This window comes from Lissotriton vulgaris, chromosome 4_1 (assembly GCF_964263255.1).
Source record: "Lissotriton vulgaris chromosome 4_1, aLisVul1.2, whole genome shotgun sequence".
In the NCBI taxonomy this organism is placed as follows: Eukaryota; Metazoa; Chordata; class Amphibia; order Caudata; family Salamandridae; genus Lissotriton; species Lissotriton vulgaris.
In genome coordinates this window covers 923692833-923712475 of record NC_141691.1, presented here as the reverse complement: position 1 = coordinate 923712475, position 19643 = coordinate 923692833, and the positions used below count along the sequence as shown (strand labels likewise).

Sequence of the window (19643 nt, the reverse complement as noted above, 5' to 3'; positions counted from 1 at the left end):
GTAACGTAATTGTTTGTCAATGCTCCTTCTAGGCAGCAATCCAGTCTCAACTGGATGGTGTAAGGACTGGTCTCACTCAGCTGCACAATGCACTAAGTGATGTGAAGAACATCCAGGGCTCTTTGGGGGATGTCAGCAAAGATTGGCGGCAGAGCATTAATACAATTGAAAGCCTCAAAGATGTGAAAGACGCCGTGGTTCAACACAGTCAGCTCGCAGCAGCTGTCGAAAACCTCAAAAACATCTTCTCAGGTAACTGGCCGTAAAGCGTGTTGGAAATGTTCTCTGATTAAGTTCACGCTAGTGGGTTACTTGTTTGATGTCTTTGTATGGAAGAACAAATAACTGGAAATGCTTCACTGGATGTTGTGGCATGAATAAGCTTCTTGTAGAACTTGGACAACACTGGTGTAAAGGTGCATATGAATGAGGCTTAGATACAGTTTTGTACATCATCTTTGAGGGGACACGTTTCCAGTCTTTGCCACTCATGATAATCTTACAGTTCCATTCTATGTCCGTATCCATTATTTTAGATTATCTTGTAATTTTTAGTGGTACAATAAGGGGCTATTTAACTAGGTCATTGTGGTCACTGTGGAATCATTGGTCGATCTAGTATGTACCATTTCATTGATTCGCTCTCTGTATAGGTGGATTTATTAACAGTGTTTTCAACTCTGGGAGTGTCTGTAATGTCTAGCATCACCTGTGAAATTTAGTATACGCTCCCCACGTGGAGTTGGCACCCAAGCAAAGGCTATTATAGGGAGACCACACCCCCAAGGTTTGGTTTTTAGAATGGTTCCTCCAATATCAGCTCGAAAATTTGCCCTCTAGTGCTACTGGCTCTTGGGTTAGTCCCCCAATATAGGCTTTTGGGTTAGCACCCTCAGTATCGGCTCTTAGGTTACCCTCTCTGTATCAGTGCTTTAGGTGCCCCCCTCCCCTGTATTGACTCCTTGGTTGACCCTCGGTATTGGCTCTTTGGTTGGCCCCCAGTATCTAATTGGATGGGCAGTGCCATTGACTGTTTGGTTGCACTCTCTTTGGTTATCCTCCCCCTTTCCCCAGTATCAACTCCTAGTTTTCTCTCCCCACCCCCTCTCATCAACCTGGTATTCACTATCAAGCTGAAACCCTGCACCCCCCCCACCCCCGCACCAATTATCAGCTTTTTGGGTGCCCTTTTTCTGTTCTTATCCTCGTGTCATATCTTAGATTAGCCCAGAGTTTCTGCTTTCAGACGGGTACAATTTCAGTTCTCAGATTGAACTTTTTAAATCATAGTCTGTTCTATGTATGAGATAAGCAGTTAAAAGGGCCCCATTGCCAGCTTTTATTTTGTCGGCCACCCATGGCCGCTCTTAGATCGACCTTTGTATCTTCTAGCCCACTAGATCAGTTCTTAAATTGCCTGCATTATCTCTGTTGTCCTAAAATGCAGACTACCAGAGAAGCTGTGGGCATGATATGCCCTCGGAGCATAAATAATGGTCTCTCTGCATTCCCTTTCACTGTGAAGAGAGTTGGGGTGAGAGCTGGTGGTGTGACCACCAACGAAACAGATGATACTTGTTGTGCATGAGATTGAGTTTAGCAAAAGCAGCTTTTATTGCACACTTCAATGCTCTCTTTCTTGCTGTCATTTTCAATTGATTGAAACCACAGTCATGGAATAGCGTCAGTGATCACAACACAGTCGGAGTAACTTTCTTGAAAATAGCTTTTAAACGTTTGCTTTTTTTTTGGCCTTTCAATGATTTTTTTGTTTTGTTTCTCAGAGCTCTGCATCCCAAAATTAGATGTTGGCTTAGTCTTGAAATGGCCCTTTTCTTCAAACTTCTCATCCTAAGGTATAAAGCTGATTAGCAACAATTGACCGATTCAACTACAGCTATTGGTTGAATTAGCCACAGTCTTTATTTGAAAAAGGACTAAAAAGCGGTATTTAGTATTTTTGCATCTGGGATTTGTGTGCTTCGTGAGAAGCAGAGAGCACCCTTTCAGTAAAGAACTTAAGTTTTGTTGATGTATTATTCTTTCACACTGCACAAGTAATAAAATTAGCTGATGCATTGAGGTAAAACGCCTTCTTTGCCTTGGTTTATTTTACCAATTTTTTATACTATGGTTTCTTCACACTGCATCATTGTAGATTTCCATTCATGCAAAGCACTATTCAAACTTATTAGCCACCATCAATCTTTAATGCACTCGTAATCTATAGCCTGTGCCTGCAGATCTTTGTTTCTGGTGCTGCACTAAAATTGGTACACCATACCAACTCGAAAAGATGATTTTGTTTTTCCGGGTATTTGACATATTTTTTTTAAAATATCTTTTTATTATAAACTTAGAGCATCATGAAATCACATACAATACAGCGTATTCAATAATCATTGGCACATTTAGTTGGAACAGTACTTACATCGTTTTTACCTGTGGCAGCAAGAAACGGTCCCGGGAACAATTCTACTATTTCATTCCTCCCCTATCTCCCTTTAGTCCGACACCTGTTCATTCTCCTCGCCTGGAGGCTCAGTAGGTGGCTCACAAATATATCCTCTAAATTTGTTCCAGTCTCCCCAAACTTTACCCCACTTTTGAGGGCACCCCGATGTAGATACACCGCCCTTTCCGCTACCATAGCTTCATCCATGTCTTTACTCCATTCTTGCAGTGTAGGTGGTTCTCCTAAACCCCACCTCTTTGCGATATTTCGCTTGGCGAACATCAGCCCCAACATTACCCAATCTTGCGCCTGATGAGTCAAATCAGTCGGTTCCCATATATTCAATAAGCACCGCCTAGGCTACGGAAGCAGCGACACCCCCACAGTTTGCAAGACCGTCCTCATTACCATAACTCAGTAAGCCATAACCTTCGGGCAGTTCGATATAGTATGAAAGAAAGGGCCCTCCTCCCCACTGTTTCTTAAACAAAATTGATGTGAAGCCGTCCTTATTTTGTAGAGGGTCATTCTAGTATAGTATGTGCGGTGGAGTATTTTTAATTGAACCAACCTTAACCTTGATGGTATCCCTACCTCACAAGGGGAGGAAAGTGCCCCCTGCCAATCAGAGTCTTCGAAGTCTTCCCAGATCCATGGACCATCTTCGCCTAAGTGATTCCATGGGCTCGAGCAAATTATTAACCAGCTTACGGTAGGTGAGGGAAGTAGCCTTTTTCTTCATATACTCTGTCAACAATCTATCTTCCAGAGGAGTAGCTTCTGGTAAACTGGTTCCTGGTGGTAAAACTGCCTTTAATTCATGTTTGATCTGTGTATATATCTAAAACTTTCTGAGTATGACAGCTCGTATTGCGCCTGCAAGTGTTCAAATGAGACCATTGCGCTCTTTTTCCAGAGATCACCTACTACCGAAATACCTATTGCATCCCAATTGTTAAGTCCTTTACTCTTTCTGAGTTGGCCCAGTCGTTGCGAATCCCATAGTGGTGTCATTTGCATGATAACCCCCCTCCACCCCATCTTGGTATGTGCCGCATACCATATTCTCACAGTGTGCGCCGTTGTCCCCAGTAACAGTTTCGATTTATGTGTGTTATAAAGCACTGACATGATCCCCTCCTCTCCCAATCCTTGCATATCTGCTTGGAACGCCGGGTCCGTTTGGGGGGCATGTATCCAGCTGTCAACCACTTTCAATTGAGCTGCTCAATAGTACAACTGTATATTTGGAAGGGCTATTCCCCCGTCATACCAGCTCCAATGCGTGCTGGCTTATTTCCCCATAATAGACTGGAGACTTCTGCCGTTATCGTTTTGAAGTAGTTCTGTGGCACAGTAAACGGAGTATTCTCCAAAACATATAGGAATCGCGGGAGCGCCATCATTTTAAACAGCGCTGCCTTTCCCAACAGAGTCAGTGGTAAGTTGTGCCAGGTCGCGGTGTCGCGCCGGAATCGCTCCATGGGGGGCCCAAGACTCCAATGAAAAAACTCCTCAGGCTTGGGTGTTATGAATGCCTAGAATGCCTTTGTTAAAAACTGTGAAGCTTGCAAAATGTAAGAACTAAATGGGCGGATTTAGCATCCCTTTGTGGCACCATCACCTTGAAGGAACATTACTCAATACCTAGGAGTCCTTCAGCCACACTTCTCTCCTCTGTTCCTTTTTAGGTCTCGCGCCCTGCGGTGCACTAAGTAGCAGTGCTCACGCAAGTTGCGTGAGCTATTGTAATCAAAAACGGGGATTGTGAGCTCACCTAGGAATTGCAAACGCTCGTGCATGTGCGTTTCCTATTCAGCTCCCCCATTGGCCTTTGCGTGCGTCTTATTGTAAAAGACTGCACGCAATTGGCCTGAAGCACGCGCATAGCTCCTCCCATGGCCTATTGGTGTCTATTACGCGCACCAAGCGCGTAATCGACACCAATAAGCCGTGGGAGGAGCTATGATTGTGCCCACACAGGCGTGTCGTGCGCGCCACTTGTTCTACTGTCTGCTACCATCCGCATGCACTAAGGGAGCGCGGTCCGTTTTCATTTTCGGGACCGCCGGAGCACAATATATTTTTGAAAATATTATTGCTCGAGGGAATTGCTGGCAGTCTGCAACTTAGATTCATGCGTGAGTGAATTAGCTTAATATTTAGGAAATTAATAAGTTCATTATTAACACCATGTTTTAGTGACTTATCTTGAAATGGTGTCTATTAGTTAATTAACCAATAATACCAATAAACCTTAATGATACAGTACCCCATAGCAGAGAGTCGAAAACATGTTTCTTCTGTCAATCTGCCTTTCACAGCCCCTTGAGAGACTCACATTTGTAACAGACAGGCCAAATTCGTTATGAAGTCACTTTAAAGAGGCGATTCATTTACGTTATCCCACTAGAGTGTCTGTGTTAGCAAAGGCAAACTTCTTCCGAAATGTTCTAGAATCAAAGTCGCTTTTTTTTGTTGCATATTTATATAGCGCGAACCCGACCCGAAGGTGGAGCGCTTTACATGAGCACCGGTTGCGTTACACATTCAGGCACGGGGATATTAAGTGATTTGCCCAGAACCACAGGATGTGGACGCGACCCCGAGGCTCGAACCCTGGTCTCCAGCACCAAATTCGGCAGTCTTTGGTGGGGCTTATCAGTGAGACGCAGAAGACGCACTTTGAGGGAAATGGTTCTTTCAAACGATCTCTCGACAGTATTATGAAACATCCCAGGATCAAGGGTTTGCCCTGCATGTGATGCCACGTGTGATTGTAGACTGATGCCATATGCATAACATCTCACTCGGTCTTTAATATCTCCAACAGTGGAAGTTGCAGTTTGCTGGTGGTACCGCTGTACAGTAATTTACAGCCTGCTTTTGATTTTTGGGGCATAGAATGTTACTTTGCATGCGTCATCCCGTCCTGCAAGGCAAGATACTCTATTCTCACCCCCGGTGTACCGGGACTGCTCAGTTGCCCTCACAAGCAGGACACTCCCCTCCCAGGTGTCCCAAGCCAGGAGCTGCCGCTAACCCTGGCGCCCATCCCCTTGCTCTGACAGGTGTTCATAGCACGGTGAGTCTGGAGCTAAAAAGCTTACACTTTGTGCCTGGTGTGCGAGGAGCAGAGTGCGGCTACGGCTCGAAACTGGGATTATTGAGGGCTCAGTCTGGCAAGCATCACTGTCTGAGACGACATCACAGGTATGTATGTTTATGGCATTTCGTTCGCACCAAGTTGCCAGCATTTGGCGAATGCAATGACCTGACAAAATAATGGGGCTTCCTGTAGAATGTATGACTGTGATTAGAGGTACTTGAGTCTTCTATATCTACCCAAAGTCACCATTCCACCATGCAGACACCCAACCACCACAGCTCCCGTGCCAAAGTCACCATGCTGCCATGCACCACCCCAACCCCTCCCCATACACCCAACCACCCGCAACTCCTGTGCTAGTCACCCTGCCACCATTCACCCACCCCAACCCCTCCCCAGACACCCAACCACTGCAGCTCCTGTGCTAGTCACCCTGCAACCATGCACCCACCCCTTCCTCCCTTTTGTTCTCCTGAGCTCCCTGTGATCTCCGCTCCCTTCCATTTTAACTAAGACGCCATTTGCACTCCCTTTTTCTTTCACATAAAAGGTCCAGGGGGTGGGGAGAGCTCTTTGACAGAAATTACTGGCTGTGGAAAAGATGAACCTCATGAGTGCTAGTTTAGTACTTGAATTTAACAATCAGCAGCTGTACAGTAACGGATCGTGCTTGGAGAGACCATTCCAGTACCCAGTTCTATCTGTCAGGCTTTTTTGTTAACTTTCGTTTAAGCTGTGATGTGTTTGTTGTAATCTGAGATTCTGCAGTAGGTTGTGGATTCTGTGTCTTGTTTGAGAAATACATAATGCTGTTTAAAATGTTGTGGCTGCAGCAGCATATAATTCCATTCTTGTTCCTTTTTTCCCCGAACGGCATACTTATCTTGTCTCCCCTCCCTCATAACCTACTTCCCATGTCCTGGTTCTCCAGCAATGCCCGAGGTCATACGAACGGCAATAGCGCTATGCAGATATCATCACTCAACTACATACAAATGCACAAATAAAAACATTGACATTTTTAACAGCAATAGCTCTAGCTTTCCGAAATGTGAGACCTGTTGCATTTCAAATGCTTATTTTAACATACCATCCCTGTTCCCTTCCCAACAACTTAAACCGGAGGTTTGCAGGCTCATAGACCGTCCAGTTCCCTGCTGAAGAATTACCTCCCTGACCCCACAAGATGTTCCATAGCAGAAAATCATCATCATCTTCATCACTCCTATTGATTGCTGGGTGCTTAACTTTACCTAGGGTGCGGTCAAGAACTTCTCTTGGTAAAGTTTCTGACTTAACCTGCAAATTAAAACATAAGTAAACCTATAGTCTGAAGTAGACTGTATCTCTTATAAGGATGTTTGGGTTGTATTAAATCATACTTCCTGCTTTGACATTGATATTTATTTCAGTGCCCAATATGAAGTTGATTTTCATGTATAGCAGCAAGAATGCAATCATTGTGCTCTGGTATCTTTTCCAAAGGTCAATAATTGATTATAAAAGACAGCTATACCTTTAAAAGCAGATGATTAATAAAATTGTGAAATGATTTCTTGCAGTGCGTTCTGTATTGCATCAAATTCTTTGTTCTATATATTGGAAGAAACATGCAGCATTTTACAATGGAATAATAATTTTTATGGTTTCTACAATATTAAATATTTTTTATTTACTGAAAAATACTTTAAATGGTCTTTTTGCCTTTTTAGTTAAATTGACTAAAGAGACTTCAACCTCGTCTGCTCCTCTTTTAATGAATAATCAGACTTTTACTGCAGATGTTGATGGCTCAAAGTTGGCATAACCACAAACTAATGATGGCACAAAGTTAACATAACCACAAGCTAATTATTGCCCTGCACCCCTCTTTTTCAATGCCATTATATCTATACTCTAATATTGAATAAAGATGCCTAAAGTACATGTTTGCAGTGAAAAGCAGTCTTGCTCCCTCATAAATGTTTCTTTCTGTTTCCATTGCATGGGTCTTACAGTGCCAGAAATAGTAAGGGAAACTGAAGAACTGATTGTACATGGTGATCTTCTGCAAGCCCATCGAAAGCTGATGGACTTGGAGTGTTCCAGGGATGACCTCATGTATGAGCAGTATCGCATGGACAGCAAAAACAGCAGAGACATGAATCTCATCCAGATTTACTTTGGTCAGGTGCACAAACTCTCAGATGAACTGGCCAAGCAGCTGTGGATGGTGGTACAAAGATCTTCTGTGACTGTGCGTCGGGATCCCACCATGCTTGTCTCTGTGGTTCGAATTATCGAGAGAGAAGAAAAGATTGATCGGCGTATGCTGGATCGAAAAAAGCAGACTGGGTTCATCCCTCATGATCGGCCTAAGAAATGGAAGGAGAAAATGCTTGAAGTCCTGCAGAAAACAGTGACTAACAGGATAGAGGGGACTCAGGCAGACACCCGGGAGTCGGACAAGATGTGGCTAGTGCGCCACCTGGAAATAATACGTAGATATGTCTTGGACGATTTACTTGTGGTGAAGAACCTCATGGTTCAGTGTTTCCCTCCTCACTATGAAATTCTAAAACAGTTCCTTGGCCTCTACCATGAGGCACTGTCCTCCCGCATCCAGGAGCTGGCCTCAGAAGATCTGGAAGCTAATGAAATTGTCAGCCTCCTCACTTGGGTCTTAAACACATACCAGAGGTAAGAGTGGAGAAGTAAAAGTGTGTAACCTTGTTGAATTTAAAATGTGTGTTTCCACAATGAGCTGTTTTTTTCTCAGTTACCGGTGCAAGAAATTCCTTCATTTAAGAATGATATTCAGCTACTTTTAAGGTTAAGAGGCTGTGAATTCTCTTTTCATGCGTGATTCTTCTTTTAGAGAAAAATAACTCTAGTAGAAAAGGAAGCACACTTTATTCCAGGGCTGTTGCTTCCAGAAGCTTACTGATTTGTGTGGGATATTTTGGAATACAAAGAAACAAATGCTTCTAGATTTTGCTCCCTCAACCCCCACCCCTCCAACCCAATTGTTTCCTCTCCCGATGTTGCATACTACATTGCTTTTTTTGGCTCCTGTCTTCTCTGGCCCTGCTTCCACCCTCCCCTCCCTCTCTTTCACATCTCTCTACCATGGCTGTTCCCCTTGAGTTACTATCCGCCATCTGTATGACTGCTCCCTTGATCTCCTTACCTCATGCTCCCTCAATGATCTTCTCCCCCAGCGTTCCTGCGATGTGAGCAAGAGGGTTGTGTTGGTGGGGGGGATTGGAGTTGAAAGTAATTACTTGCACAAAGAGAGCATGAAAAACGGTGCTGAAGAGGAAAGATAAGACGTGATATGCAGATAGAGGATTATAGAAAGATGTGGGGCAAAAAAGGATGTAATTATCCAACATGCAATACATCAGCATTTTAGTTGCGGTTTGAGCCACTGATCCTGGTGTCCACATCTGCCTTATTATATATATTCAAGCAATTACTTCAGTGAGTACCTGGAGAAATGTAGTTTCTTTTACAAACTTCTCATCTGATGGGCTGGATTTATTGAGGCTAACATATGTAGTGATGCCCTGGAGAAGTTCACGGAACGAAACTGGTTGGCTGTGGCAGTTTAGCAATTTAAACACATGATTTGATTAAAGAAGACTTCAAGAATCAAGCTACAACTGTCATTGTGTGACAATTTGATATGATAGTTTTTCTGAGTGCCTTCTCATTGATTTGCATCAAATCGTGTAAAGCTTTAAAGAACAACTTCCAGCGAAGCATAAAAGGAAGTCAAACAGATTACATATGTGTTGAAAAACATATAAAACAATGATTACTACAGAAAGCTATTTCAAGATAGTTAGTGGGAATCCTTTATTGAAGCAGCCAGGTATAAAGATATATAAAAACCTTCTGCAAAATCTTCATGAAATCAGCTACAGAAAATCAATGTTAACATGACTGCAGACATCTGGAAAAAGCACTTAAAAAAACTTCTTCGACTAATGTGAGAAACATCAAGCAACAGAAAAAAACGTCCAGAATGCTACCAATCATCAGGGTAGTTGATAAAAGCCTTTGATCAACCATGTGATAACGATCTTGCACACAATCGAGGCAGCAAGAACTGGAGACATGATTTTTAAAGTAAACATTACACAAGGCCATTTTCTCCCCGACTCATATTAACACCTTTGCTGCAGCGCGAATTCCGCCGTGGTGCTGGGACATTCCAATCTCGGGCGTGGCACGGTCGGCCCCCGGCCTTCCTGTGCACGTGCCCACCATGACTCATGACGGCCGGGGGCCGTTATGAGCACAGAAGAGGTTAAAGTTTCAGGCTCTAACATGATTCTGTCTGGTTGGTTCAAGCAGTTCAGCAGCTGGTGGTCATCATTGTTAACCATAAAATTTCTGCTCTTCGCAGAAGAACCAAGTATCCCTGCTTCTTGGAAAACAGGCTTAATTGTGCCTCTATATAACTAACATTGGCATAGCCAAAAGGTCTCGCCTTTGGGACCTATAAGTATTTAGTTATGCAGCATAATGTACTTGGTGCAACAACATCAACTGTTGCATGGCTAAACACGTATACGGTCCCAAAGGCGAGACCTATTGGCTATTCCAATACTTGTTTTTCAAGGGAGGCTAAACCCCCACTGTACACATCACACATATGGCTATTCATTCTATGCCCAAAGGACACATAAACTTCTGTAAACCAAGGAGAGTCAATGACAAAGAAACTGAAACAAAAATATAGAGATGGAAGTTATAATAAGCACTACATATCAATTGTGGTGCTGCTCGTGTGTTCCTGAGTGTTCAATAATACATAGCACACTGCCAAAGTGAGTACTTTGCCTTGTTTATTCCAAGTTTAACTAAAGTAATTGGATCTGACAAAGATGAAAATGAGATACGCCAGCAGGATCTATCAAATGAAAAATAGACAGACAAGAAACTCATACTTTTCAACATATTGGGAGGGGCAAACAGTGTCCGACAAATGCGGATGAAATGCTAGACTTGTCTTGGGTTATAATAGATGAATCACTCGGTGAATACATTTACAATATTTAACCAGGAACATAGGACGAAGGAAGGGAAAAGGCTGGCGCTTTTAACAATTTGCACAACTAGAACTTTCTGTAAATCTAAATATTTGTACTGCGTGTCAACTGTTTATGCGTTTCATGTGTACTAGAGGATGTTTCGGAATACCTGCTCGAAAGCAAAAAGAAAATGGCTGACAAACGTAATCTCTTATTCCTTGACCATATTTAATTTGGAGTCCAGTGCCTTGGAGAAAGAAGAGAAAAGGAAGGTTGGGGGAGCAGGAGGTGAGCCTGCGAGTGGTGCGCGCGCGGGCTTGGAGAAAAAAGAGAAAAGGAAAGTAGGGGGAGCAGGAGGTGAGCCTGCGAGTGGTGCGCTAGGGAGAGCAGTCTTTTACTTTTCAAGCACTGCACTCGTGCTTGCGGCGCAGCACTGCTCGCTCCCGCAAGGTAGATGCCGCCACAAGCACTAGTGCAGTGCTTGAAAAGTGAAGACCGATGGCTAAATGTCCACCTAGAGCAGCGCATGTGCTCTGCCTTGGTGAGACCTAAAAAGGGCAGCATTCAGATGCTCATCCTACAGGCCTAGCCGCCTTACATATAACAATAGCGGGGTCTTCACCAAGATTATCCTCAATCTTATTAATTTATGGAGGAGAGAAAATGAAATGACATCCTCTCACCCATCAAAGGAGGATTCAGGGAAAAATATCGTCCATTAACCACATTTTCAATCGGTGTCACCTGGTTAACTTCTATTCTTGTTAGAAAAAGATGGCCCTTTTGCAGCCTTCTTAGATTTCTCTCACGCAATTTACTTGGATAATAGGAGCGTCTTGGAAGAAAAAATAAAACGTTTGTCAGATAAATCGGTCATTACTAAAATTTGTGACCGGTCCCTACATCATTTCAAAGGCACAGGTCAGATTCGGTATGTGGGATAAAAGAACACATTTTCAACCAATCTTCGGGTAAAACTGGCACCTTTGCTGTTCATCCTTTATGCAAATTATATGTACCTTGCCATAATAGCAGCCATGCAAGACGTACCTCAAATTGTAGGTGTTAGAAATACCATTTCTTTTTGCGCATGACTCAATCCTACTAGCCCAAACACAAACCACCCTTCAAGCCTGACTGTGAGCTATGCAGGATTATTGTAAAACAATGTATTGTAAAAAGCAATTAGTTGTGAACTCAACCCCCACAAAGACACCTAGCATTCCCTTGGTCAACACTTTGAATTGTAGGCCTATTTCAAACCTGACAACATTACCCTAGGTCATAGAAGGGTGGTACGAGACCAGATACAGAAATATTTGGAAGAGGCTGCAACACTTGCTGCAACACTTGCTGCCAATTAACTGTGATTGTGTGCAGGACATCAATTGGAATTATCCTTCTTTTTTTGGTTGTTATTGGTTTTGCCTTTTTTAAATGTGCAAGCGTAAACATTTCCACTGCAAGTTACAGCCTTTTCTCGATCCTTTAACATTCGACAATCGCAGTGTCTTACCCTATTGACAAATATCATTACACCTTATTATATGGAAACCCCAAGTCTTATTAAAGATTTGTTCCAGTTTTACTTTGATACTGCATTCTGTGTGTAAGTCCATAGTGTTGTCTGATGCACCCATGTTTTAGCAAATTTAACTTGGCAGCCTGTACTCTGAGGGATCAACCTCTCTGGTTCTTTGCACCAATTGAGGATTCTATTCCATTGCTTCTGTGAAAGTATCCTTGGAGTGCCCCATTCATGGACTGCTTCTCATTTTGATATTGACAAAGCTGAATAAATAAATAATCCATGATGTCTGGGGATCACCACCTCGCCCCAAAACATAGAAGTACTAGCGGTTGCATCAATTTCCCCGCGTTTGCACCATTTTATATGGCTTGCCTAATACAGTGTATGTTCTGTCTGTTGCCAGACATGTTGGCTTGCAGTGAGTTTGGCTCCCACCATTAGCTTACCATTAGTCCGCTTCATTGTTGCTCTGATTTGCTTGCTTCTTATTTGTTAACTTCCCAAGTCTTTCCTTCCTATTCTTGTGTTTGTCCCTCGACTAGAGGATGCATTACTTGTGTTCTTCCACTGTTCATTTTTCAGGTTTTCAGTTATTTTTAAGCACTCTATGAGTGCATCTTTTTTTAGCTCTCTCCCTTGTGTACTTCTCCTTATGTATTCCTCTTTCTCCCCCCCCCCCCTAAATAGCCGTTCTTGCTTCCCCACCATCCCTGTCTGTTTGCTTCCCTAGGCCTACCCATCCACGGTTGCCCATTTGTTTCTCTAGCCCTGCCTGCCCACTCTCTGTTGTCCGTTTGCATTCCCCAGATCCATTATCCGTGTGTTTTCTCTATCTCCTCTTGCCCGCCCTCAGCTTGCCTCCCCAGCCCTCTTCAACTCTCTGTTGTCAGCTTGCTTCCCCAGCTAATGCCTCCCTCTTATGTCAGCTTGCTGCCCATGCCCCCCTGCCTGCCTTCCATTGTCAGCTTGCTTTCCCAGGCGCTCTCGCCCTCTGCTTTCAGTTTGCTTTCCTATCCCCTTTCTCCCTTATTCCATTATTAGCTTACAGCCCCATCCCCTCACATACACTCTCTGTTGTCCATTTACTTCTCCATCCCGTCCAGCCCATCCTCCATTGTTAGTTTGCTTCCTCAGGTCCTCCTGCACATACCTCGAGTCTGTGTGCTTCCACATTGCCTCTCACATGCCCTCTCCCCCACTCTCATCCTTCTCTCCCATCCTCACTCCCTCCCTGCATTGCCATAGCCAGTAGCTCTCATAAGCAAGACCTATTAGTTTTGCTAATGCTTGCTTGTATTTGCATCATTGCCTCCTTCCCCAATACTTTTATTTTAGGGCATAACCACAGGATGTGGTAGCAAGAACATTCCTCTCTACACTCCACACAGTAGCAAGAACATTCCTCTCTACACTCCACACCAAGCATCCCTTAAACTAAGTGTATCAAAATGCATATATTCGTGTGCTGGAGTAATATACCCATAGTAATAATCCCACCAACCTAAAACGGTTGTGTTATTGATTCTGATCCAGCGGGCCAAAGGAAATTCAGTCTCATATGTATAACTCTACACCACGATACTCACCATTATTAATAAATTCTACACTAGGCCCATTGACAACTGAGACATGAATTGACCAACTGAATCATATGACCTAATTAATCAAACACTTTCATAAACATTTAATTAAGTCGAAATCATAGGCAATGGATTAACTAATGGTAACTCAAACGAAACAAGACCAGCTTGTCATTTCAAAATCTATTTTATTAACTTTATTCATCGAGCAAAGAGCATTTAGCATTTTAAGCAGCTTTATTTTATTAGAAAGGCACATTAGACTGTCAGTTTAAATCCAAATCAGCATGAGAAATGTTTAAGCATTTAAGAACTCATTCCCTAGTCCTTATTTCCCTAACTTATCTAAAGAAAACCTAAAGGGAAAATCATAAGTTCGAAAGGATCTTGCGTGAGTCAAAAGTCCGACAGCATCTCTGGAGCACAGGAACGAGCCAGCAGAGCTCTTTCCAAGGGGGCAATTTTTATACCTTTTCTCTATCTAAAAGAATACAAAATGATGACCAACTCGAAGCGTGATTGGTGGAGAAATGTCAGTCCATGAAGTCATTCGCCTTTCGCATTGCAAAAACCATATTCCTTAAGAGCGGCATTTTCCCTTGACTACGTGTGTCACAAGCTCTTCCGAGGCTTGCAACATTAAACGAAACAATTCTTTGCTTCCTCTGCCCAAGCTTTTCTGCCACTAGGTCCTGTCCTTGGCATTGAAAGTTATACAATGATTATCTCAACGCTCAGCTTCCGCGAGTTTGTTTTTCAAAGAATTATGAAGAAAAATTTTTCTTTCATTCTCTGCTGTGCAAGGCCCAACTCGACAGGACTTCGGACATCCATTTTAGAAATAGGCCACAGGCCTCTTTTAGCAAGACTCTAGTATGCAAGGAAACACAAGACCTCAATTAATTCAAGTAATGATAATTATTCTGTTACCCACCCCCTTTATTAATGTTAACCCATAAGTCTATATTACCTAGTTTAATGCATAAAAGACAAACAAAAACACTGTTACATGAAAGATACGACATAAACAAGAGCACATTTAAGAAAATGCACATGCTATTATTTAAAACAGCCGCAGTTAATGTTTGACAAAACAAAAGACAAAGTTAATATATTATTTAAACGTAATGACAAATGCGACAAGAGCACATATTATTAATCCCACGTGTTCTTGAGAGTGCACATTATTCTAGGTTGAATTAATACAAACACATGCAACACTCGTTAATGTATTATAAATTATGGAAGTTTAAATCTGCGAACTAATTCTTAACTTATCTCTGAAGTCCGCTTCATCAACTCCTCAGCGACCTGCTCGCAGACAGGTCGCTCCCCACGCTGCTGCACGGCTCTGCCTGCATTGTTTTTGCCTAATCTTGTATTTTTCCCCTGTGCCTAACTTGCTTTCTTTCCCAGGCTTGTTTTTTTCCCCTGTGCCTAACTTGCTTTCTTGCCAAGACTTGTTTTTATTCTCCTGTGCCTGTACTTGCTTTCTTGCCCAGACTTGTTTTTACTCCCCTGTGCCTGTACTTGCGCTCTTGCCCAGACTGGTTTGTTTTCCTCTGTGCCTGTGCCTAACTTGCTTTCTTGCCCAGACTTGTTTTTATTCCCCTGTGCCTGTACTTGCTTTCTTGCCCAGACTTGTTTTTTTTCCTCTGTGCCTGTACTTGTTTTCTTGCCTGAACTTGTTTTTCCTTCCTGTACCCAGTTCTCCCGCGGCCCCCGCCCGTTTTTCCCGCCGATACGTCCCCACCCCCCGGCAATCCCATTCGCCCCCGCTCCCAGCTGCTCCTCCCTCCCACATCCCCTCATTTAGAGGCCGCGCTGCTAGAGTGCCAAAGGCGCACCTAAGGCAAGACCCCGCGAACACCACGACGCCCGACACCGATACGATGCCAGAACCCTCCACGCACTCAACACCGGACGATCACACACCTGCTTCCTGGCTGCCCAAAGCGCACCCACGGACCTTTCACCTGCCAGAACTGCAGCTTCACAAGCATCTGCCCCACTATGCTGCCAACCAGGAAAGAACCCAATCACCTCAGAGGCATCCTTCTCAACATCCGCTCCGCCTGCAAACATGCCGTTGAACACTGGGACCTACTCGACTCAACCTCCCCAGACGTAGCCTTCCTGACGGAGACCTGGCTGAAACCTGCCTCGGAACCCGACATAGCCATAGCCATCCCGGAAGGCTACAAGATCACCCGCAGGGTCCGCACCAACGGAGCAGGAGGAGGAATCTCCATCGTTCACAGGAACACTCTGAGTCTCGACCAATACCGATGACACCCTCAGCACCGCCGAACACCTGCACTTCCAGATCCACACCGACCACACACCACCCTCAGAGGAACCCTCATCTACAGACCCCCCGGACCCCGACCACAGTTCAGTGATTCCATCGCCGGCTTCGTCAGCACACATGCCCTCGCCTCCATGGACTACATCCTCTTCTGGGACCTGAACTTCCACCTCGAGAACAACAATGACACCAACTCCACCACCCTGACCGACAACCTAACCAACCTCGGACTCAGACAACTCTGCCGGTCACACGCTTGACCCCATTGTCTCCGCAAGCCCCCACGTCTCCTTCAACCACACCACCGAACTCCACTGGACCGACCATCGCTGCATCCATTTCACCTTCAAGAAACCCACCACTGCACCCAACTGAAGCCTCGCCGCTGCTGGAGCAAAGTCACCGTAGACCAGCTAACCACCACACTCCCCCAGAGCCCGTCCCGCTGACCCCACTGACCCTGACACCGCCGCCTGCAACCTCAGACAGTGGATCAATGACTGCGCCAACACCCTCGCCCCGATCAAGAAACCCTCCAACAGTCACATCAACAAGAAAGCCAGCTGGGTCACTGAAGACCTCTGATCCTCCAAGCACACCTGCCGAGAGCTGGAGAAGATCTCGCTCTGTGAACGAATACCGGACAGCCATACAGCTCACAAGAACGCCACCCGCAGACACCATCACCTCAGCAGATCCGCCAAAAGGGCCTCCTTTAAAAACCGCCTAGACAACAACGTGCACAACAGCAAAGAGCTCTTCAACATCGTGAAGGAACTCTCCAACACCAACGACGTCCCACCCCCGCAAGACCTGTGTGACTTGCTGGTCACCTTCTTCCACCGCTAGATCGCAGACATCCACGACAGCTTCAACCCACGACTGCCCCGACAACCACTGAGACCTCCGCTCCCACGACCACCAACCGCCTGCTCTGCTGGACCAACATCAACGACGACGAAACCATCAAGATCACGAGCACCATCCACTCCGGATCTCCGTCAGACCCATGCCCACACCACATCTTCAACAAAGCCAGCACATCTATCGCACCCCATCTCCGGAAAGTCATCAACACCTCCTTCAAGACAGCATCCTTCCCGGAAAGCTGGAAGCACACCGAGATCAACGCCTTACTCAAGAAACCCAAGACGGACCCCAAGGACCTCAAGAACATCCGGCCCATCTCCCTGCTTCCGTTCCCGGCAAAGGTCATCGAGAAGACCGTCAACGAACAACTGACCCGCTACCTTGAGGAGAACATCATCCTGGACCCTTCCCGGTCTGTGTTCCGCAGCAACCACAGCACAGAGACTGCCCTCATCGCCACCACCGTTGACATCAAGTCCCTGCTGGACAACGGAAAAAAGGCGGCCCTCATCCTCCTGGACCTGTCAGCTGCCTTCGACACGGTCTGCCACCACACACTATGAACACGCCTCCATAACTCCGGGATCCAAGAGGAGGCCCTGGACTGGACCACCTCATTCCTCTCCGGCAGAACACAGACCGTCCCCCTTCCGCTCCGAAGCCACCAAGATCATCTGCGGCGTGCCCCAGGGCTCATCCCAACTCTGTTCAACATCTACATGGCACCGCTCGCCCATGTCGCCCGTCGGCACGACCTCATCATCATCCCCTACGCCGATGACACCCAGCTGATCCTCTCCCTCACCAAGGACCCCCACACCGCCAAAACCAACCTTCACGAAGGAATGAAGGCTGTCGCTGAATGGATGAGGAACAGCCGACTGAAGCTGAACTCTGACAAGACGGAGGTCCTCATCCTTGGATCCACCCCTTCGGCCTGGGATGACTCCTGGTGGCAGACTGCACTGGGAACTGCTCCAACACCCACCGACCATGCATGCAACCCAGGCGTCATCCTCGACTCCACCCTCTGCATGACTAAACAGGTCAACGCCGTCTCCTCCTCCTGCTTCAACACCCTCCGCATGCTCCACAGGATCTACACGTGGATCCCCACTGAAATAAGAAGAATGGTCACCCAGGCCCTCGTCAGCAGCAGGTTGGACTACGGAAACACCCTTTACGCAGGAGCCTCAGCCAAACTCCTGAGACGGCTCCAACGCATCCAGAACGCCTCTGCAAGCCTGATCCGCGACATCCCTCGCCGCAGCCATATCACACCCCACCTGAGAGACCTGCACTGGTTCCCGGTCAACAAGAGATAACCTTCAAGCTCCTCACCCACGCACACAAGGCACTTCACGACACCGGACCAAAGTACCTCAACAGACGACTCAACTTCTACACCCCCACCCCCCAGCTCGGCTCCGCCGACCTCGCCCTCGCCACAGTCTCCCGCTTCTGAAGAGCGACCTTCGGCGGCAGATCGTTTCCCACCTCGCCGCCAAGACCTGGAACACCCTTTACATCCACCTATGACAGACCCCAAGACCTGCTGACCTTCAGAAAACTCTTCAAGACCTGGCTTTTCGAGCAATAGCAGCATTCCCCACCCCAGCGCCTTGAGACCCTCGCGGGTGAGTGGTGCGCTTTACAAATGACATAATGGATTGATTCCTGACATTCCACCTCTTCCAACACTTCTGTGCTTTTTCCCATTTGATCCTCAATTTTTTCGTATCTATGTAAGGAATTGTTTGCGAGTGTTTTATGTAGCAATGGAACTGCCCTAGGATTGATTCATCTCCTCGGTAAGGAGACTGTTTGCAATGGGGTACAGTCCAGAAAGACTTCTCTAGGTACAGCATGACTCTGCATCATATGACACAGTTGGAAATGTTTTTAAAAAGTTGTGTTGTGGCCATTTCATATTACTCACAGACTTTGGTAAGTATAGGGTGGCATTTGACACCAAGATTTCTCCCACACTTTTCCACTCCATTTGTGTCCTGTCTCCCAAAGATGGGCAGGCTCATCACCTATACTATCTGGGTACCAACACACAATGACATTTCCTCCGTGGGTAAGGGAAGCCTCTGATCTCCCACCATACAAATAGTGCCTCAAACCTATACCAGCCATTCATATCTTTCTAGTTTCAGGGCTAGCTCGTCAACCCCATTAAAGGCCCATTTGTTCACATTCATAAATGCGCTGCCACGTAGTAGCAACACTCATTTGTGAGACCTAGACCCCTAGCATAAACTCTTTTTATACAAGGTATTCAGTGACAGACTGGGAGGGTTCCATGCCTACAAACAACCCCTTACCCCACCACAGAAATAGTCACAGGGCACCGTTCAGTGTGGAGAAAAACCTGTATGTCACCTAGAAAGGAGTGTTCTGTTATAAGTATGTATATAAAGCAGGGGAGTGCAATAATTTTGAAGAGTGCTTCTCTGCTCAGAACGAACAGAGGAAGTTCAGCATGCTGCATCTGCTCTAAAGTGGTCAAGCTGTGACCCCAGATTACTTTTATATATGCTCCCTTCATCTCAAATTACATAAACTCCTAGATATTGAAAGCCCCATATCTGCGATGTCAAGGCAATTATAGGTTGGCAGTAGCCTAGTAGGTATAGCACTTACATTTTCCAATTTGTTTTGAAACTGTAGAAAGTATTGTCAGTACTAGATTCTGATTGCTGTATTTGTGCTGTACCTACAAATAAAGTTATGGAAACCAACTTTTCTAGATGTTACATTTAG

At 45.3% G+C, this 19643-nt stretch overlaps 2 protein-coding genes across 3 annotated transcripts in view; one reads left to right on the top strand and one right to left on the bottom strand.

Moving 5' to 3' along the window:
- Positions 1 to 19643, top strand: part of EXOC3 (exocyst complex component 3) — a 291571-nt gene that overhangs the window by 11369 nt on the left and 260559 nt on the right. For both annotated transcript variants that reach the window (XM_086965203.1, XM_086965204.1), the window contains exons 3-4: positions 33 to 252; positions 7562 to 8243. In XM_086965203.1, the coding sequence (XP_086821329.1) occupies positions 33 to 252; positions 7562 to 8243 (902 nt within the window). The remainder of the gene's footprint in view (positions 1 to 32; positions 253 to 7561; positions 8244 to 19643) is intronic.
- Positions 1 to 19643, bottom strand: part of LOC147722730 (uncharacterized) — a 637985-nt gene that overhangs the window by 477935 nt on the left and 140407 nt on the right. The window lies entirely within an intron of this gene.